At 49.4% G+C, this 21,751-nt stretch overlaps 2 protein-coding genes across 10 annotated transcripts in view; one reads left to right on the forward strand and one right to left on the reverse strand.

Moving 5' to 3' along the window:
- Nucleotides 1-18,147, reverse strand: part of L3MBTL3 (L3MBTL histone methyl-lysine binding protein 3) — a 120,798-nt gene extending 102,651 nt beyond the window's left edge. For 2 of the 9 annotated variants that reach the window (XM_072764504.1, XM_026013385.2), the window contains exons 1-2: nt 18,013-18,147; nt 14,513-14,579 (exon numbers count right to left, since the gene is read on the reverse strand). The gene's annotated coding sequence lies outside the window, so the exon portion shown is untranslated. Of the gene's footprint in view, nt 1-14,512; nt 14,580-15,376; nt 15,732-16,259; nt 16,400-17,969 lie in introns of those variants that run through there. The other 7 variants (XM_072764515.1, XM_026013386.2, XM_072764509.1 and 4 more) reach the window with 4 other exon arrangements.
- LOC112930945 (uncharacterized) lies at nt 10,522-21,513 on the forward strand. The gene is made up of 8 exons (XM_072747931.1): nt 10,522-10,578; nt 15,643-15,863; nt 16,239-16,474; nt 18,056-18,320; nt 18,693-18,985; nt 19,125-19,249; nt 19,642-19,777; nt 20,242-21,513. Exons 1-8 carry the CDS (start codon nt 10,522-10,524, stop codon nt 20,298-20,300), a joined length of 1,392 nt encoding a protein of 463 aa, XP_072604032.1. The 3' UTR covers nt 20,301-21,513.
- The last annotated feature ends 238 nt before the right edge of the window (nt 21,514-21,751 follow it).

Below are 21,751 nucleotides of genomic sequence, written 5' to 3' on the forward strand. Positions count from 1 at the left end.
CTCGGAGAAGGACCAGAAAGCTGGAGAAACCTAAAAGTTCGCACTGTGCAAAACCTGCAGTAAGAAGGTGACACGTTTTTGGAAATACTTAGAATTTGCTCTTGTTCCACAAACACTCTACAAGCACACACCTAAAATCTGTGGACACTTTTTTTCTATCCATTGTTTCGCTTTAAGGTCTGTGAACACTTTGTATCCAGTATCGTAGCATGAGAATATTTACCAGGTTGCATCTCCCATGATGGGATTCTGAAGCCGGATGGCCACTCGCGCTCTCGCAAGAAGTCTGAGTGCCCAGAACGTTTCCCATCACCTCTTCACCAGGCAGGATAGCCAGCAACCAGAGCTGTTTTAACAGAAGCTGCTTCTGCAGAGCACCTAGAGTCGTCCCACCTAGCTTCCAGTCTGGGGCTGTGCACACTTGCACACACACCAAGTCCTCCCACTTCGACCCCTGGGGTCCTGAGAATGAAGCATTTTTTTTTCTTTTAGAACTTAGAATTGCTTTATGTTTTCTTTAACTGTCACCTGGCGCTGCTCCACAATCCCATGTGTAACCTGTATTCCACGGACCGTAAGTAGCAGGTAGGGAAGAGAGTCGCTCACGGTGCTGAGGTTTCCCAAGGAAGCATCTCGAAAGTGCGCTGTGACAGGTCCTCTGCGCTGAGCCAAGATCACGGCTCCCCTCCCAACCTCCCCTGAATCCTACATCTCCGCCACTGCCGACCGACAGACCAATGGCAGAGAGGACCACGGGGGGGTTCACATACCCGGCAAAAACACCACTGCAGCTTTTGATCTTTCGATTCCCGCTGGCTTCCCTACAAGGCTGGGAGAGGCCGAGGTCAGGGGTTCGGAAGCCCCACGTGCTCCTACCAACGCCACCAGCTGATGGCTTTGCCCAAGGCAGAGACCATGACTGTTGGCACTAATTCAAATGGATTAGACCTTTATGGAACAGTTTACTTTAGCTTCTACTCATTTTTAGTACAATCTTCTTGCCCTAAACCTCCAACAAGAAGGCTAGGAGACCTTAGACGGCACACACCACCGTCCTCAGAATTACTTTCTCTGGCTCTCTCCCTTGCACCATGCCTTGCGTCCAAACCAAAGCTGTGCAGCTTGCCTTTCCCTTGGGACATCTGATGAATGAACTTGCCCGGTCTCTCATGTAAATAAATCCCCGGAAGCTCCAACCGACCGCATGCCACTGGTTTTCAAGAAACATCAGGCAATCAGGAGATTAGTTAGTATCTTATATTAAAAAATCCTGTTACACGAATATGGGCAAGCAGGCCCTCTCGTGCATTGATGGCGACATTATAAATGAAAACAAGCTCTCCGGAGATCAATTTCCAAGAACACATCCTCCAACTCAGCAGTTCCCCTCAGAAATTTATTCCACAGATAACTCACACATACGTTAAAAAAAAAAAAAATGTAAAATGTTACTCACGGACTACAGGCCTGGTTTATAAGGTCAAAAAAAATTGGAAACAATCCAAAAGTCCCATCAGTTGAGGACAACCGCGGTATATCCATACGGCATCTAAAGCCATCATAAAAAAACGAGGACGCTCTTTACATTCCGATAGAGAAAGAGCTCCAATGACCAACCGACTCATTAGTTAGGCCCAAAATTTTATGTTTTCATGGCTGTTAATTACCTGAACCTATCCTGAAAGGAGAACAAATGTAACTCTCTCCCAAATAAATGGACATTGGCCTTGAAAAGGGAGGTGCGGATTCTGAGATCTTCAATAAACCTACTAATGACTAAAAATGACAAGACGCTACCAATATTCTAATTTTATGCCAGGTTTAGAAACTGTGTGCTACCGTTTTTATAAAATAAAAGAGGGGGATGTGTATATATGTATATATAACATATATTATTTTTACATGCGTACATGCTCTCCACAATGATCCATCAGATCATCCATCACGGCCTCCTGGAAGGGCCAACAGTCTGCTGAAAGAGAGCCATGGGACAGACTCTTCTCTCTGGACATTCCTTTATACCTGTTGACTGTTTAAATTTCTCTTAAAGAAAAAAAAAGTAATGAAAAAAAATGTTTTAAAATCTTTTTTCTTGTCTGTCTAAAAAAGTCCACATCACAAAAGACAGGTCTTCCCATGAAGATATTTAGTCTGCTATCGCTGCCAACCACAGAGGCTACAGCATAGAAGTCACTACGGGAGGTCAACCTCCCCAAAGCTCATGGGTAATTTTGATAGTCGCTATTTAACTATATAAGCAAATGCATCAGCCCCCAGAGACAGGGGAGAGGAGGAAGGGTCAGGTTCTCTTCTGCACAAATCACGTATGGGAAATACAGAGCAGATCGCTGGTGTTCACAGACTTTCTATGGTTTCTACCATCCCTGAGGAGCGTCTGAAGTTCCCGTGACATCTAGTAAGTCCTCAGCTGGCAGAGACACGATTCTGTGACGTGCCATGACGCCGAGGGGCAAGGGGAGGTCGCCCGACCAGCCAGGGCCCAGCTGTGCTAAGAGCTCTGGGTCTACCGCCACTGCGGAGAGAGAGGAGATGTCGTTTCGTGTTAAAAGATGAAACAAAACTAACTGCTAGTTGACTGTCGCGTTGACGACAGGATGAGGGGAATATGGAAATGTTCATGAGAGTGATAGGCCCCGGCCACAAAATAGAAGTCTCAGATAAATTAAAGACTGAAATGTCAAAAGCAGTGATGACTCAGACACATTGTGTGAACAGAACTACCAAATGCTCCAAAAGGAAGTAAGTAGAAAAGATGTGTGAATTTGTTTCAATAAGTGCTCCAGACAGTACAAAAATTGCTCATCAAGCAAGATAAGTAGTTAAGGTCTAGAGAGATCATTTACATTTCTCGTTTGTACTTTACTAATCTGAAGGAAGAAATTGTACGTTACAATGATTTTTTTTTCCCAGGTTGAGAATTGGCGATTGCCTTGGGGTTACATCCTTCACAAACGTCAAGAATCTATCGTTATCTTATTTTGACTAGAGATAAGCAGAGTTTGCGTGTCCTTCACAACCCCCCCTTCATACCGGCCCTTCATTCACATCTGCCACCGCGTGGGCAGAACGAGCGGTGGCTCCGGGGGAGGCGCAAGGACCCCCCAGTGCTGAGCTCCTAGGCCAGAGTCCAGGCAAGGAACCTGCTGGGCTGAGATGAAGACGAGTCTCCGGAGAGGTAGGCTACCCCATGCAGGAGGCTCAAAGTCCAGTAAAGAGCTGGCACCGCCCTATAAGCCCAGAGTCTGGGTCTGCAGACAGGGTGGGAAATAAAGCTCGTTCAGCAAGCGCTGGGCCATTCCTGCCTTAAAGGGTTAAGCGGTTCGGATTTAAAAGAACAACTACTTAACATTCACCAAGAGCAGTTAAGTAGCTTTAATGATCCTACGGTTGCTTTCCCAGAGTTACAGGTTACCGCGTCACAAGTAGCAGGCACAGGTCTTCCAAAACTAAGGTACAGGGACCTTATGGCCAGCAGTCGGGCGGGGCTATAAAATGGGGACAGACACCACCTCGAATGCAGAATCAGATTAAAATTCTGTCCCTCGGATGACACAACTGAGACAGCAGCACCTGGTGCTAATCAGTTTGGGTTCAAAGGGTAGGTTGCCCTTTGTAGAGAGCCAAGGACGCTGACCCTGAAATCGGCACCATGACGGGACACCAACGCTGGCTGTGCAGGAGATGCCGGGGACACCCCGGGAAAGTCGGTGTGCGCGAACCCAGGGCCCTGGCGCGCCCCCCTCCGGCCCCCTCCAGAAGGGGCCTTCTGTTTGCTTTGCAGAAACCGCCCGTGCCTAACAGGATGTTCCCTCCTGCTCGCCACCTACAGAAAGTCCTGAGGTCACTACTCGGTAATATCATCCCTGCGCGGCCAACCACCTGCTTCGTGGGGCTTCTAAAGGGGCTCTGCGTCCCCCTACACCCCCCTGCTCCCTGCCACCCATCAAATACTTCATGGGTCACCCTTGAGACCTGCCAGTTCCCCTCCTCCCCCTGCCCTCCCTTCCCCCTCCCCTTTACCCTGCCCTCCCTCCCCCTACCCCTGCCCTCCTCTTCACCCTGCCCTCCCCCTTGCCCTCCCCTCCCCTTTCCCCTGCCTTCCCCTTCACCCTGCTCTCCCCCTCCCCTCTGCCCTTACCCTGCCCTCCCCCTGACCTGCCGCCCTCACCCTGCCCTTCCCCTCGTCCTGCCCCTGCCCTCCCATCCCCCTGCCCTGCCCTTGCCCTTCCCCTGCCCTCCCCTCCCCCTCACCCTGCCCTCCCTCTCCCCTTCACCCTGCCCTCCCCCTCACCATGCCCCCCCACCCTCCCCTTCCTCCTCCCCCTGCCCTCCCCCTCTCCACTTCACTCTGCACAATCTGACAAGCGCCTACTCAGTGACCTCAGGCCAGTTAATCTCTGGAAGGCCCAACCCCACCCCCCAAAAGCCTGGAGAATGGAACCTTTCTTCGTTGGGCAACAGCGAAGACTCCCTGAGATAAGTCAGAGGATTCCTTAGCCCCGGGCCTCTCCTGCAGGAGCAGTCGGTAAAATGTCAGCTTTTGATAATCACCTGGTTGACGGCTTACTGGAGTTCATGAAAGATGCTCAAGTGGCCTTAAAAAATTAGACAGTGACTTTTGTTCCTTTCATTTAATTTTATTTCTGCTTTTAGTAGCTCTAAGGTAGGCCACTTGTTCGAAATCTTAATATCGCAAGATTCAAGGTCGCTCCATAAAAGCAGATATTTTGTTAATAGTAATATAATATCTCCTATTTACATGGCTCCACGAGAGACGACCAGCTCTTTTTTGTACTCTTGACCCTCTTCGCCTATTTTGCCTGCCCACCCCCACCCCCCGCCATCTCCTCGCTGCTGGCAACTAGCAGTTTGTTCTCTATACTTAAGAGTCTTTTTATTTGTTCATTTGTTTTAGTTTTTAGATTCCACATACATGTGAAATCATGTTTTTTTGTTTGTTTGTTTTTCTCTGTCTGACTTGTTTCACTTAGCATAATACCCCTTAGGTCCATCCGTGTTCTTGCTGATGGCAAGACCTCATTCCTGGCTGAGCAGTAGTCCATCGGGACATCACATCTCCGTCCTCCATCATCTGTGGATAGACACTTGGATGGTTTCTGTAGCTCAGCTATGATAAGTAAACACACGGGTGCATACATCTTTTTAAATTAGCAATTTTGTTTTCTTTGGGTAAATACCTGGTAGTGGAATTACTGGGTCATATGGCATTTCTGTTTTCTTTTTAATTTGGGGGGGAATTTCCACAGTCTTCCACACTGGCGGCACCAGATCCCATTCCCGCCACAGCGCATGAGGGTTCCCCCTGCCCTCCATTCTCCCCACCACTTGTGATGTCTTTTCTACTCTAGCCATCCTGACTGGTATGAGCTGCTATCTCACTGGGGTTTTGATTTAATTCCCTGGATAGTTCGTGATGTCAAGCACCTCTCATTTGTCTATGGGCCACTTGCACGCCCGCTTTGCAAAAACGTCTATTCGCGTCCTCTGCCCATTTTTTAACTGAAAGGGTTTTGTCGGAGTGGAGTCGCGGAAGTTCTTTATACACGCGGGACATTAACCCCTTCCTGGATACATCGCTCGCAAGTATCTCCTTCCGTTCGGTAGGACGCCGTTCTGTTTCGTTAATGGTCTCCCTTCCTGTGTAAAAGCTTCTTACTCGGTGTAGCCGCAATAGTTCATTTTTGCTTTTGCTTCCCTCGACTGTTCCCTTTCTGAACAGCACAAAACCTCTTAAGTGATGAGAAGCAGTTGCCAGGAGCAGGGGCCGGGCCTGCAGGCCGCACTCTCGACGGCGCCCTCCTGGCCGGGCTACGGCTTTGGGACAGAGCCCGATGAAAGGCCAGGTGATGTTTCCCAGTCTGCTCCTCAAAACACCACTTTTAGGAGCCCTCTTACTCCTGCTCCATGATGAAAAGTTTTCATTGACCGAGACGTGGAATAACCGCATCAGGGCCTCGAGGCCACCTGTGCCCAGTGACGGCAGCTTCCCAGGCTCTTAGGGCTCCTCCATCACAGTACATGGAATCCCATGGAATCCCCCAACCCCGCTGCCCCCCACCTTTGGGAAAACACTGAGCCACGGAAAATAAATTCAGGAAATAACGTGAACCTAGGTAAGGTTCTGCAGGAATAACGTATTCATCCTCAGGTTAGATTCAACTACAAGTGCCGCCTTCTGCCCGAGGTCCCGACCTGCATCCACGCATTGAGAGTCATAGTGCCTACGCCTGGAGGATGCCCTGGGACCTGCAGCCCCTGAGGTCCAGGCCGGAGACAGCGATCCTGAGAGATCTGGCCTCCGACTCCTAGGCCTGTGTACGGTTTTCTGATTTAGTCTCTGATGGCCTGTACCTTCATGACAGCAGAGGGGCAGTACACAGCCTATCGGGGGACAGCTCACACACGCATAGACACAAGGCCACGAAGGGGAAATGGGACAAAGCCTAAGACACGAAGAGGATGCAGACAGGCTGGAGCAGAGGGGTCTCTTCCATGAGTTGTCATGTTAAAGGATCTCACCAATACCAGCCTATTGGACCCTCACAACTACCTCTTAAGACTGATCACATTTTATGGACAAGAAAATTGAGGTCATCCAGCCGAGAAACAAAGTTTTATCTCCCAGGACAGTGTCCCTCAGACTATATTCCACAGGGCCCAGCACGTTGCATTTTAGTCAACACAGAAGCCAACCTAGTGCGATGGTGATGAGCGCGGGCTCTGCAGCCAGAGCACCTGGATTTGAATCCTGGCCTCATTAGTTATGAACTACTGCGTAATCCTGGGCAGGGTACCTGACCTCTCTTGAGCCTTAGGCTCCTTCACCAACAAAATGGAATGGGAATATCTACAAAGTCGTAAAAACTTGTCATTTGTGCATGCCAAGAGTGTTTTGCACATGGTAGACAGTACATGGAGCTTCAGCTATTTTGAAGAAAACAACAACAAAAAAATCACTCTCCAGTGTCCACACTCCCTCCAGGCACCAGTTTACCCAATATCTGAAGCATACCAGGGCAGAGGAATGAGAACTGCAGAGGCCAAGACCTTTGCACCACAAAGCCCTAAATGATTTCTCAGGAGTCCAGGGGAGAAGGCAAAGAAAAACGGGAGGTGAAGAACAATGGGAAGACTCTGGATTTCACGGATATATAAAACTTCAAAATGAATTTGGAAAATTCACTAGCTATTCGTTTTACCACACTCTCATAAACAAAAGAACGTCATAGCAACCAATAAAAGCCAAAAGGACCTAATCTCTGAGTGATGACCCAAGAGTAGGTCACTGGTTACCTTATGGATATTCTTGCTGAGGAGGCAGGAGAGCTTCCTCACATACCAACGTGGTCCCAGGTCCTGCAAAAGGTCTGTAGGAGAAAGAGGTGGAAGCTGTGGCTCCTCCCCGACAGAGACTAGAACGAGTCCTTCTGTTTACAGGCCCCGGAGGACGTGGATGTCACATGCCGGAAGAGGGACGAGGAAGAGAGAATCAATACCCCCATCCCAACACTGCGGACACTGCGTCATGATCACCTACTTATACGAGGCTTTGGAGGAAAGAGACCTTGATTTTTTTCCTTTCCTTATCCCTTACGAAGATCCGCCGTAGGAGAAGAGGTATCCAATGAGTGAATAAAAAAAGAAGGGGAAATGCAACAGACTAGCTGTAGGTGGGAATGAGGGAGGGGGGAAATCAGAAAAAAAGATCTAACCCACCTGTCCACCCATCTCATAGGCCCCAGGGAAATTCTAACTACCAGCTAGGCCGCGGAGTGCTCACGCGCCACGTTGGCAGAGACGGACCATTACGGCTCCAAGAAACTCTCCTTACTTAAGTGTCAGTGGAGGACACATCAAAAGAAGTTAAATTCAAACCTCTTAAGCAGGAATAAGGATAAGAGAAAAATCTAAACTCACACTTGAAGCATCTCTCAACATATTGCTACAAAGGAAAATTTTCCTTTCAAATCAAGCATGACAGATACCAGCTTTGATATTCTACTCACCCTCCTGATAAGGACTCAGAATCACACACACACACACACACACACACACACACACACACACGCCGGAGGGACGGAGGTCCCGGGGCCGAGAGATGTTAGGATTTTGCGCCCGGGCCCAAGTACATAGATTTTAGGCAGGCAAAACTCCAGATCATTTCAATGTGGGAAATGAAATCTCAGTCCCCTCAAGAACAAATCCTTGAGAATCTGGGTCTTCTTCTGTCCACATCTCCCCGCATACAGCAGACGCCAGAGTGGCAGCTAACCTACGCTTCCTTTAAACAGGAACTTGACTATTAGGACGGGTCCTTCTTACTGATACTTTCTCAAAACCTGTATCTCCTGGCCATGTTTTAATGAGAATGATCCTATTAACGCAGCCCCGGCTTATCTGATTTGCTACCTTTTATGCCATGGAGATTATACAAAAGGGGGAGTCACCACAAGCAACCTTTACAAAATCTCAACTTCCTGTCTTCCCGCTTGTTACTGTAAGAAGGATGAATTATTTGAGATTCTGTGGCCTAACCTACTTACTTCCTCTCAAGGAGGAACAGAAAATGAAAAATGCCTTTCAAGAAAAAAAAAAACGTACATACAAAACGAAATCGCAAACTGACATTAACAGGCCTATGGCACATTTAATATACCCTCATCAAATGCTTGTATTGGAAGTTCATTTTCAGTGTACAGAGTCTAAGATATCTCAGTCTGAGGCAAAAATATCCTGACAAGTGCTATCATATCATCAACATCGCTACACTAATAGAGTCATGATAGAAATTTTACACCCATTAAAGGGACTCAGAGGGCATAAAAAGAACAAAAACCTGTCTGACACAGATATGTCCATACGTATGCAAAACAGGCATAAACTCAAAAAAGAAAAACTAAAAGTAGTATCTTGTTCTTTTCTCTTATTTCATTTCATAATTTTTTGAAAGCTAAAAGTAGTATCTATTTTCTTACTCTGCTTCATATTTTTATAGAACACAGAGCTAAAATTAAGAGATTTAGACTCAATTTCTCTTTTGTATCTAATAAAGTAGAAATGACCAGATTCTATTTCTCTTGCGCAAGTCAAGTCTACAGGTTTACCCTGATAACCATTGGTAGCTAAATTCCTTATCAATAGATTGAACAGCCAGGCCTCAAATCCCCCAAATAAGAACACACAGCAATAGGGTGAATTATTTAGACCACTCAACAACCTGAGCAGTACATTGACCTCTCAGGAATTTCGATTCATAGTTCAGGGTTCAGACAGCATAACAGATGAAGGGAAAATAATCAAATGATTTTGGTGCCTGAACAATCCTACTCAAAATGTTCTACTACTGAAGTAGTTCAATTGTACAAAATTACATATGACATAAAGCTACGGTCCGATCTTCAAAGAGCCTGGCATGCACTAAGTGCTCAAAAGAGTTTATAAGGTGATGGAGCTTCATTAAAAGTGAAACCGTCTGGTACCCAATGATCAACGCACGCAGTGGTATCCTTCTAAGTCACACTAAAGCTCTGCTTGATGGGCCGTAACTCACACACCAGAGATACTATCTGAGTCCCGCTGCAACAGGGAACCACCCAATGAATAAAGACTCTTCACTTCATCTGGCAAGCATGAGCATACTCTTCTGGTTAAGGAGTATAACAGTAACCATAGCACTGTTGCTGAATGTATTATTAGTCATATTTCCTGTTTTCTTTTTTTTTATTTTGATTCCAGCACTCTACAGTCAGCCCTGGCCCTAGCTTCTCCCCACCAATATCTCTACCCCTCCATTTAATTTTCTTCTTTCCTTTTATAATCCTGCCTTCTGAGTAAATCCCATCATCTTTTGTGTTCACTTTAAGAAATTTAGGTCCCAATCTTTCTATTGACTGACTGATCTACATTTTTTGAGAACTAACCCTACTGCCTTTGCCTTCTGTAGAGACATAACAAGTGAAACCACTTTATAAATCAGCCCGGTAACTCTCAAACCTAATCTGAGTTATGTTTTCTTAACAGTTTGTGATCATGTCAAGGCCATGATCTAGACCAAGGTGTTGTTTTCAGTATAACTCAGTAATTGGTCTTTTCCTAATTCTTGGTGAAAGAGAAAAAGAAAGAAGAAAGAAAGAAAGAAAGAAAGAAAGAAAGAAAGAAAGAAAGAAAGAAAGAAAGAAAGAAAGAAAAAAGAAAAGAAAAGAAAAAGAGAAAGAAAAAGAAAAAGAAAGAGGGAGGGAGAGAGGAAAGAAAGAAAAGTGAAGAGAGAATTGTCTTGCCATTATTTTTTCTGATACCTGTTTGCTATTTGCTTATCCTAATAAATGAATATATAAGAGCAAATATATTAATCCAGAAGTGGGTTTTCTCAAAAATATTCTAAGAATTACTTTTTTTCAAAACTAGGAACCTGAAGACATAACAAAACAATCGTAAGCCAGTATCGTTTTCCCTGATGCCACCCCTTTCAAACTGCAGGATATGAACTCCAAGCACCAGTTTGCTCGAAAAGTGAAATATGAATACCAACTGCTCAAGGTTAGTGAAAGTATTTGAGATAGCACTCAGGGCCTACAGCAGCACCTGGGCAGACAGAAGGCACTCAGTATTTGTTGGATACATAAATAAATGAATTATTGAATGAATATAAAGTGCTAGCTCAATGCCTGCCATTCAGGAGGCCCTCAATGCACACTTATAGTTGACTTATCAACACGTGGAAGGGTTTGGCAGAGAGCGCCCCAACTCCCAGGTCCTTACCTGAGCAATGCGGCTAATGCCACATCAGTGGTGCCACCGTGACACTCACTGTGTTCACCTCCACCTTTCCTGAGCAGGAGCACTGAACCGTGGCTTTGTGTTGTTGATCACCTCTCTACTGGACTGTGTGGGGGGCATTTCCTCAACTAGAAGTCAGACACATGGAGACCAAGGTCTGCTGCTTTCTCTGTAGCCCTAACCCGTTCATTCATCCGACCCTGGTCTAAGCGTGGATGAGGTGAAGCACTCAACTGAGACTTCCAAAAAAGAGGTGCTCAATAAATATTTGTCGACTGACAAAACACTGGTGTACAGAAAGGAGAAGAAAGAGAGCATTTTCCTAGTGTGTATAATACACATGCAATAAACCAATTCCAGGTCCACCACGCTCATCAGAAGTTCTCTCATCCAAGATCACTCAACTTCACTCGAGTTCCTCTCAAAAGTCCTCGTTCTTTAACCCAAACCACCCTGTCTCCTCAGTGGGGATTTTCTTAAACATCTTCTTCAATCTGACTTCATCAATCAAACTCTGTTACATGGCACAGGGACCCTTTTCCGGGTGCTTTGCTTTCATCCACATGCTGCATAGCCAATGCTATGATCAGTACACACCAGTTCTTAGCATGCGACTATTTATTCATATCTTCATGTGTCAATAAAATAACGTAAAGAGACAACCTGAGAATATCCCCATTGGATGATGAGCTCCTTTATAAAAGGTGTTTTCTATGGATGCCCTGAATTTCAAGATGTCATAGACAAATACACACGCATAGGAAGGTATAAATAGTTCTCTTTAAATACAGTGCCTCCCGAATAAATGGTCCTCTTTGAACACAGTGTCCCCCAAATTCTCATGAGGAATCCTCAATGGGAGCAAGTGGAATAACCTACACCAGGAAGTCATAGTCAAAGAAGAAAACAATCAGCCCCAAACCCATCACTCTCACTGGATATACAATTTGGAAATTCCATGATAGGAGGTAAAGAGCTCCTGAGTAATTTCTGAAGGTTAAGCATTGGAAAAGGGAGGGCATACATTGTGCCATGTGTATATGATCAAATGGCATATTTCTGCATCACTCAACCCAGGAATCCGTCTCCTGACTCTGGCTTCCAAGAGGGTAGGTCCCTTGTTCTTTCCTACTGGTACCAAGTGCAGCTGCTTTACTCTTCTTAACAGAGCTGAGTCGCGTCCAGTCCTGGCATTGGGTCTAGGGAATTCAAGGGCAGAGGCCTAGTCCTTTGGTGTTCAGCACTGTAAGAGCTCAATAAAATCTAGTTAACTGGTAGACACACTGCAAGAGGGATCACTCAGGGCACCCATCCCCAGAACCCTAGGGTACACCCCTGTCCCACAGCACAGAAAGTAACTTCTCTTATAAATTTCCCATCCTAACTTTACCTGCCACAAAAAAAAAAAAAAAAAAAAAAAGCCTTGGTTGAAACACAGATTCTTAGAAATAATAAACTACCAAACAGAGCAGTGGAAAATTATTCAAGAAGCAGCCCTCAATTACTCAAGGACTAATTCAACATGATACATATTTCTTCTTTCGTCTACTATAGAGTCTTTGAATTCTCACAACATTGATTGGATGATCTATAGGAGAACGGAGATGAACTACAACTCACTAAACCCTGTCAGAGTTTGTCAAGTTCAGTATCAGCAAATTGAGGATTTTTTTTTTCTGTCTAGATCACAGACCATAGACAGTTGGTTATAATTAGAATAAAGTAGCAAAGGGGTCTCAGAAATATAAGAGGGGTGGGGGGCAGGCCCTGCGTGGACCTTTCCCTAAATCCGCAGTCATTTGCAGACCCATTTTCTGACCCCCTAGAGTATAAACATCACTACCCCAGTTACCTATTTTCTCACACTCATTTCCCAACAGACTCCCACAACTAAAATATTAATTACAGCTCACGAATTCCCCTCACACCAACCCTTCTACTTTCAGTACCCTCACATTTCCACAATTAGGCATCATTTTAAGTTTGATGTATTTTACTTACTCCTACCTATTAAATGACTAGATTGGGATAAATAAATTACAGTTTATATTCAGCGTCATGTAAAAACACAGTCCCTTCTTGCAATGAGACAATGCTATTCAAGATAAACTATTTTTTTCCTAAAGAAAAGAAATATCCCCTGAAGTATTGTGACAAGCCCACATAATATATATACCAGAAACCAATCTAATAATTTTAGCCAGGAATTAAATCACTCTGTTCTGCCCTTGACAACCTCCTTCCTGCCCTTCACGAAACCTGACTAAGGTAAAATGGTAATATGACTACCAAACACGGAATCCATCTTTATAGTTCTCACAACTGTATTTTACTTTCTCCTTTCAACAAAGGAAGTAAGGTCAGCACTGTTGCTCCATTTTCCAGATGGGGAGATCAATCTAGGCTGAATGAGGTAAAATGACGCACACAATGCAATACATTTAGAGGCTGAATTGTCTTTGATTGCTCCATCCACAGCCACAAAGACTCCCCAAGTGAAGGAAAACAGGCACTGCCCTCCACTCAGCATGTGTAAATGTGAAACTCAGCATCCCGGGCAACACCAGATCCTGTGCTTGCCCTCTCCTTCCGCCTGCGTGATCTTCTTGCGTTGCATCACCTACGTGGACCCCCCTCTATTCACCTTGCTAATGACACCACTCAAGACCATCCACAAGCAGAAAATGACAACGAGCTCCTGTTAACAATCGTCTTTTACATCAGTAATGATTCGGTGTTGACATCCAGGGCATGCCCACCTCAGTTCTAAGGGAGCCCAGAGAGGATTATTAGTCCTACTCGGAAAAGGTAGGGCTGATTGATTTTGTTTTATTTGTTTTTTTGCCAAACAGGAATCAGCAACTCCTTTAGTATTGAAAACAAACAGAATGAAAAGAAGCAAAAAAAGGAGAGGAAAAAAAAAATTAAGGTAGGGGAGTAGCGGGTGGTGGGGAGGTATAAATAGAACTAGAGGAGTACAAATACACTTTGATCACTAAGATGCTTTCCCTTCAGAGGGCTGCCCTCTTTTGCCTGAGAACAACCTGTGTCCCGAAAAGAGGCCTCCAATTCCTGGAGATAAACCGGCACCTTCCAAAATCATCAAAGGGATCTTATCGGACAACGGCTATACTCTTTGTCGAGATATGTTCAAAAGTTGACACGCCTATGCTCATATGCTGGAAAGTCCCCACAGCCCTTTGACATGATGGTTGGCACAATTCGGCCCTCGCTGGATTTAAGCCACAAAGTCAAATAACTTGAATGCCCCAAAGCTCTCATTGTAAATTTCACCTACAAAATTTTAACAAGTTCCAGAATCCTCCACACCACTGTGTTACAACAGTTAATGTTAGCTCACAAGTGCTTGGTTCTAGTTTTCCCATCTTTTCCATTCCAAGTAATAAAACTATTTACTTTTGGTAGAAAACAGGTAGAGTTGAAACGCAAATCAAGGATCCAGTAAAAGGGCCAGTCCACAAATTATTATCCGGGACAATCTTCGGAACCTTTCCTAATGTTTTATCTGAGCCTCCGTCACACTTCATGTCCAGACTTTCAAGCATCCAAAGCAGCCCCCACAAAACGATGCTTTGCTGCCAACCCTGTCCCACATTCTCCTTCCCGATCTCCAAACACAACTTTCAACATTTGCAAATACACCAAGCAATTTGTTTCACAAAGCAAATCTTACCTAGTGGCAGTGAAGAAATAACTCTCTGGTGGTCTTTAGGATTGTTTTTCCACCCCCAAGACGTCTCCTAAAGGTCCAGCATTAGTTGAAAGAGAGGAAAAGTAAAAATCAATGCGTTGTCATAAAAAAAAAAAAGAAAGAAAAAGCCTTCAAATCCCCCATTAATATGTTTTAATTTTGAATCACTGACCTATGGCATAATTTCGCACAATACCACTCCTTATATTAAAAATAAACTAGTCTCGAATGAGATGAAAAGGGTTTTATCATTCATTCCCTCCCCTTATCCTAAATCCCTAAATTGAAGATCTCCCCCTTTCTATGACCAGCAGGTGAAAGTTACAGGCATCCTTCGACTCCACTTTAATTTCTTGCAGGGCTTTTATCTTTAAAATCAAAGTTACTCTGACTGGCAAACGGATAGATACTATGTAAGCAGTTCTTTCCCACGTAGGCTAACGTTTTAAATCACGACTGATACAAAGTATCCAGAAACAACGTCTTCACCAGCGCAACAAAATTATACTCTTGGAACCTGAGAAGGACCACTTATCCTATGACTCTATGTAACTGCACGGTTAAGAGACTAACCGCCGGCCTTTAATCCTATTTATTAGGGGGATAAACATGACCGGCTTGTTACAAAAGACAAATTCCAACCCGAGGATCTTTTTTTTTTTTTTTTTTTTTTGTGCGCAAGTTCTGAACGCTCTGCATTTCTGTGAACGTTCAGAAATGAAACGACTCACTGTGGACACCCCCTCTTCTCCACCACCACCCCCCCCCCCCCCCGATTAAAAGTTGGTCAAAGACAAAAAATGATGAGCATAAAAGCAAACAACGGTGCCTAACCCACTTACAGACCTATCTCAGACCCCGGAGTCCAAGGCAAGCGCCCTCCCCCGCGCCCCCCCCCCCCGTGTTAGGGACCCGCGGGGGCTCCGGGTCGGGCCTTCCCGGCAGCTGCGCGGTCGGGGCCGCATCTACGCTCACATCTGGCCGCTCGCTCAGGTCGTCTAATTACTTCCACGTCTGAACAGACTACGTAGCTGCGAGCAAAGGCCAAACTTTGCTCTCGGCCTCCCTAACTTAAAGACGCGTGTAACCACTAGAGGTCTCCCCTTGGCCAGTTTTGCACGTTCGCTATTTTTGCTGCACTTGAAACTTTCCGGAGAAATGCTCTCTACTCGAGTCAGTGTTTTTCTGAAAACTTGCGCAAAAATCCACGCGACCGAGGCGGCCAGCACACGCGCCGTCGGGCCCCCCCACCGCCCCCCCCTGCCCGCCCCGGGCCGGGGAAGGTGCCGCACACCAGCTCTCGGAAAAACCAACAGGAGGACGCGCTCGCCGGGCCGCCCTCCCCGCCCCCCCCTCCCCACCGCCCCCAAAAAACCTTATTTCTCATCTCAGGTTCCCTTCACTCAAACTTAGAACAAATAAATAAACAAATAAATAAATAATTTCCCCCCCCTTTAAATCTATTTCTGTTTCTCTGGACTTCGCTTTTCGGATGCATTTGTCTGGCGGCGGCGCCGAGGTGGGAAAGGAGCGGGGCCTCGGGATGCAGGGAGGGGGAAGGGCCGGGCTCGCAGCGCCCGAGGAAGTTGCATAAGGAGACACACTCCGTTTTTTGGGTCCCCCTCAAAAAAAAAATTAAAAAAAAAAAATCGGCGGGGAGGGGGAGGAAAAGGAAGCGGGAGGGGGGGAAGGGGGAGGCGGGGAGGAGGGAAACCGAAGCGGCGTTTACCTTGGTCTGCCCGTGCAGGGGTGCGGAGCGGGCCCCGGCTCGCCGCCCCCACCTCTGCCCGCGCGCAGACGGACACACGGATGGCGGCGAGGGCGGGCGGGGCGGGGAGGAAGCCGCCCGCTTTGAAACTTTCTCTCACGGTCGCGCTGTGGGCCCCGCCGCGGCCAGAAGGGGGGGGGAGGGAGGAGGCGATCCGAAGGCCTTTTTCTTTAAAGGTAATTAAAGTTTCGGCCCCGGCGCAAAAGTTGCGCCCCCGCGCGCCCCCCGCGCCCCCGGGGCTCCCTCCCCGGCCCCCCCCTGCAGCTCGCGGGGCGCGCGGCGGATGCCCGGGCTCCTGCGCTTCCCGGTCCCCACCCCCCCACCCCTGCCGGGCCCAGGGCGCGAGTGTGCAAGACCCATTATTCCGGAACGGCACACGCACGCGGCGGGGGGGCGGCCTCCCCGGGAGGAGGGCGGCGTAAACAAGTTGCAGGGGGAGCCCCCCCTCCCGCGCCGCCCCTGCGCCCCGCACCCAACGCCGCGACGGCCCGCGGCCCGCGCCCTCCCCCTCCCCCCTGCCCCCGCCCCTCCCCCCGCGCGCGCGCGCGGACGGCCCCGCCGGGCCCGCGCCGCCTGGCTCCCGCGAGCACTTTCCTGCCTCGGGCAGAAATAAACCGGAGGGTTTATTTTTGTGCAACTTTCCCAAAATGGCGGAAATTGGAGCCGATCTATATGAAATTCTCACACGCTCGGCCGGGAAGGGGGAGGCGGCGCGGAGGGAGGCGCAAACTCTCGGCCGCCGAGCCCCGCCGCGGGTCCGCGGGAGTGTGCGTGCGTGCGGGTGTGCGTGTGCGCGCGGGCCCGGGGCGCGGGGCGCGGGGCGCGGGGCGCGGGCGGGGACGGGGGCGGGGGGCAGCGCACCCACGCGGGGCCCGCAGCCGGGGGCGCTGCCGCCAAGTGGCCCCGCGCCCTCCCCGCGCCCCCCGCGCGCCCCGCGCCCGCCCTCCCCGCGCGCCGGCACAAAGGCCACACGGGCGGAGGGGGCGCAGGGGGGCGGCGCGCGGGGCTCGCGCTGCCCCCGCGCCGCCCCCGCCGCCGCCCCCCTGCGCGCCCCCCCCGCGCGCCCCCCCCTGCGCCCTCGGGCGCGCTCCCCGCCGCCGCCGCCGCCGCCGCCGCCGCCGCGCTCCCCGCCGCGCGCCCGCTGCCCCCGAACGCGACCCGAGTGCCGGGCGCGGGGGGCGCGGGGGGCGCGGGGCGCGCGCGGGGGCCGCGGGGAGGCCGCGGGGAGGCCGCGGGGCCCCCTCGCACCCCGCCCGCCCGCCCGGGCGCCCCCGCCGCCGCCGCGCCCGGCGCCCTCCGCGCGGCCCCCACACCCTTCCCCGGGTGCGCGCAGGCAGAAAAATACAAGTCTCTCCTCCCCCCATTTTTTCCTTTCTCTTTTCTCGCTCTTTTGTTCCTCTTTCCTACTCGCGCTCACTCCTGCGCAGGGAGATGCCCGGCGGCGCCCCCCCGCGCCCCCCGCCGTCCCCGAGTCCCTCGCCCACTTTTTCTCGCCGGGATTAAGTTTTGAGCTGTTTCCCGGCGGCGCCCGGGGCGGGGGGGAACCCCCTCGTGTCCCCCCCTGCCCGGGGCTGCTCCGCGGGGCGGCGTGCGCCTCCGGCCCCCCCGAGGTCGCTCCAACTTTCCTCCTCGCCCCGGAGAGGGCCCGGGCGGCCGAGCGCGCGGACCGACCTGGCGACCCGCGGGCGCCGGGACCCGATCGGCCGCTCCTTACCCCCAAATTCGCTCGCTTTTTTTTTTCTCCGTCTCCCGAGTAGTCCTGACAAATGGTCCAGGGCTGCGGGCGCAGTGCGCATGTGCGCGTGGAGCCAGGGCCGGGGAGAGGGAAGCTGCGCTGGAGCCGGTGCCGCCGCCGCCGCCGCCGCCGCCGCCGCCGCCGCCAGGCTCGCTCCGGCCGCCCTGCCCGCGCGCTGCGCCCCCGCCGCTCCCGCGCGCGCCGCCTCAGGTGCATCCCGCCCGGGGCCCCGAGCCCGCCGCCCGCCGCGCCCGCCACGGCCCAACCCGCCGGGAAACGCCGCTCAGGTCATGCATCTCTTTGTCTATTTGGCACTTTACTTTTTTTTTTTTTTTTTTTTTTTTTCCTCTTTTTGGGGAAGGGAGAAGGCGATGCTCGCAGCAGCTAATCCGGGCTGCAAGGCTGCACTGCAAATGTGCAAATGGACCCGTGCAGCCATTAAGGAGCGCGGCCTCCCCCCTCCCCTCCCCTCCCCTCTCCCCTCCCCAGCTCTTGCACAAACGCGACCCGGACCGCTAAGTGCGTGCCACAGGTCACGAAAAATGGGAAATAAAGTTTGAAGCTCCTGGAGCCGTCCTCCCCACCACCACCACCACCACCCGCTCCCCTGCTCGAGGGCTGCAGGGGGCACGACCCGCCCGCTCCTCCCTTCCCTCCAGGGTCGGCCTTCGTGGGAGCTGCCACGCGCTAGGCCTCTGCTGTGGAATCTGGCTCGGCTGCTGCACCAGCTTCTGCAAGTGCGCGTGTCAGGACCGGGGCGGCGGGCAGAGCCGGTCCTGGCCTCCCGGGGCAGCCCCTCTGCAGGGCCGAGCCGGCCTCCAGGCGACACCTGCCTCCGCAAGGCGTCAAGGCTGCAGCAAGGAGGCCCGCGTGCGTGCGCTAGGGACGGCCTTCCCCTCCCTTGCAGGCCTCCTCTGGGGCCGCCGCCGTGCTCCTTTCCTACCAAATACAGGTGCTCCTCCTTTCCTACCAGATGCAAGTGCTCCTTTCCCACCAAATACAAGTGCTCCTTTCCTACCAGATGCAAGCGCCTTTCCTACCAGATGCAACTGCTCCTTTCCTACCAAATGAAAGTGCTCCTTTCCCACCAGATGCAAGTGCTCCTTTCCCACCAGATGCAAGCGCCTTTCCTATCAGATGCAAGTGCTCCTTTCCTACCAGATACAAGTATCACAAAAGAATTGGAGTGATTGAAGTTATGATAGACATTGTTAAGGTCAGTAACACTTTTCAGTTCCGGGGGGGCGGGGGGGGGGGGGGGGGGCAGCGGATTAAAAAAAAAAAAAAGAGTAGCACGTGTGCTTTCCAGAATGGCAGGAGCCAGTGTTAACGTTTGGCAAGGGTGGGAAAGTCGGGGAGAGGCCCCGCTGGCCCTCAGAGTGGACTGTTTATTTTGCATCTCGTAAAAGGTAAAGGAGGCCTTTTTCCAAAATTACTGCCTGGGGCCTAGAATTTAAATATATCACAGATGGAAATACTGTATTAAAAATCCTGCTTCAAAATGTAAGTAATATTATTTCTTGATTGAATTTTTTTTTTTTTTTTTTTACTTAAGGAATGTTCCTTGAACCAGTTTCAGAAAATAAACTGTTAAATTTCCTTCCTTAGGACCATGAGATTACCCCCAGAGAAGCTGACCACCCCACAGTTTCTTCCTTTGGTATAGTGACCAAATTCTCCAAACCAAAACTCAGGACACATGGCTTGCCGCATACTCAAGAACAAAGGGACAAACCCCATGAAGGTGAAATGAGCTAATAAAATCTGCTCATATGCTGGGCAGCCATTGGTTTAGGGGGTGTGAAGAGCAGGCTGGGTGGGTGAGAGCTATAGATAATCTCAGACCGCCAGTTAACTATTGATTTCACCCACCACTTCCAACCCTTTTCTGAGCTGCTCCCAAACAGCCTAATTAACTGATCTGAATTTCAGCTTCTTCCCTTTTCTCCCTAGCCCTTGAATAATAAGCAGCGAAATGGCCAAAGGCAGACTAGGGGAGCAGAAAAGAAAGGCCGTGAACTATGTGCAAAACTAAGACCATGCCAAAAAAAAAAAAAAAAAACAAAAACAAAAACAAAACCCACAACCCTTAAATTTTAGATTTTTTTTTCTAAAAATCCATTTTAGATTTATTCTCTCTAGATAACTTCTGGATGATATTTCTTATTTCTAAACTTATGCTAACTGCTGGATGATATTTCTCTCCAGATAACTTCTGGATGATATTTCTGATTTCTAAACTTATGTTAATGGCCTACTTGTGCTGAGCAATCCCCTGCAAGGTGGTGGGGAGTAACAGCCGAGGAAAACTAGGCCACGAGGAATTCAGTCTGGCAAGAGTCTAGCGAGCTGGGCATTGCGTTACAGTGTGGCGTGGCGTGGTAGGGTAGGCCGAGCAAGTGCGGGCCAGGAGCCCCTATGGCAATACGGACAGGTTTTCCAGAAGAAGTCACAGCCTAGCAGATTCTTGAAGGACAGCCATCCCTGGTGTGTCGTTCCACTTTTCCTCTGGGAAAATGATCCAATCAGAGAAAGACCGGTAGAGGCTCTCCACAGCACCTCGCCTTCGTCCTGCAGAGATCATCCATGAAGCCTCAAGAACTTCATGTTGGTGGTTCCTGTAGTTCAGGGCGGGAGATCTTCCGCAGGCACTCACAGGTAAAAACGAGACCACTACCACATATCTGGACCAAGAAACCGTCGGTGCCCCCAGCCGAGACGGAGGCGAATGCAGTCCTGGACTGGAGACGACGCTCAGTAAGCCGGTACTCTTCCGGGACCTGTCTGCACCTGCTCCCCAAAGGGGGCCATCCCAGTAGAAGCTTCGCTGTTCCTCACCTTTCCACCACGTGGTCACTGCTTCATTTCCATGAGGAATCCCTTCTTTCCAGCTTCACTTAATCTCATCGCCCTCCACCACTGCCCTCTTTCCAGGCCACCCTGCTCTACCCTCTTGACACCCACCAACCACCAAATCTGTCCCTCACGTGGCATTTCAATTTCCTTGGCACCTCAAACTAAAGTATTAGCTCATTCCTTTATTATCCTTCGTAGTGATATATTTAAACCCAAACTTATTGCCCCCAAATGACTTCAGGTCCCTCCATTCCTAAATGTTGTGAAGCTAAAATGGTTTTACATGGAAAACATTTTAAACAAGTCACCGCATTCATTCTTCAGAGGTCTTTCAAGGCATCCTATCACGTCTCAGTGAAGGTCATGTAAAGCCTCTCTCACTGGACTCTTAATTCTAGGAAACAAACAGGGTGGCGGCGGGAGGGGAGGTAGGTAGGGGTGATGGGGTTTTGGGGTGAGGGCCATGAAGAAGGGCACGTGACGTAAGGAGCCCTGGGTGTTGCGTGCAACTGAGGAATCCCTAAATTCCACCCCCGAAACTAAAAATACGATGTATGTATGTTAACTAAATTGAATTTAAATTAAAATTTAAAGAAAATAAATAAAAAGTAAAAATAAAACCTCTCTCACTGTACTCCATTCTCTTACCTCCACTCTGCGTGAACTTCAATTTAAAAGCTAAACTCCTTCTTCTTCCTAACACTAAACTTGTCCCACCTCCTGTTGGTAGGACTCATTCTTCCTGTCCCGGAACAGTTCCAGGGTGACCTCCTCCATGGGCCAGCCCTCACAAATTGAAATTGGAGTGAAGTCCAAGAGATTTGCATTCTAATCCAGTCCTGCCACCACCCACTAGGAACCA

Source organism: Vulpes vulpes, chromosome 1 (assembly GCF_048418805.1).
Source record: "Vulpes vulpes isolate BD-2025 chromosome 1, VulVul3, whole genome shotgun sequence".
NCBI lineage: Eukaryota > Metazoa > Chordata > Mammalia > Carnivora > Canidae > Vulpes > Vulpes vulpes.

What these genes read in the sequence shown, in the direction of transcription:
- LOC112930945 (XM_072747931.1), top strand. Translation starts at nt 10,522, where the DNA reads ATGAACTCCAAGCACCAGTTTGCTCGAAAAGTGAAATATGAATACCAA. An exon ending in ATGAATACCAACTGCTCAAG is followed by an intron (nt 10,579 to 15,642) that starts GTTAGTGAAAGT and finishes CCCCTTGGCCAG; the next exon opens with TTTTGCACGTTCGCTATTTT. An exon ending in CGCCGGGAAACGCCGCTCAG is followed by an intron (nt 18,321 to 18,692) that starts GTCATGCATCTC and finishes CCTTCCCTCCAG; the next exon opens with GGTCGGCCTTCGTGGGAGCT.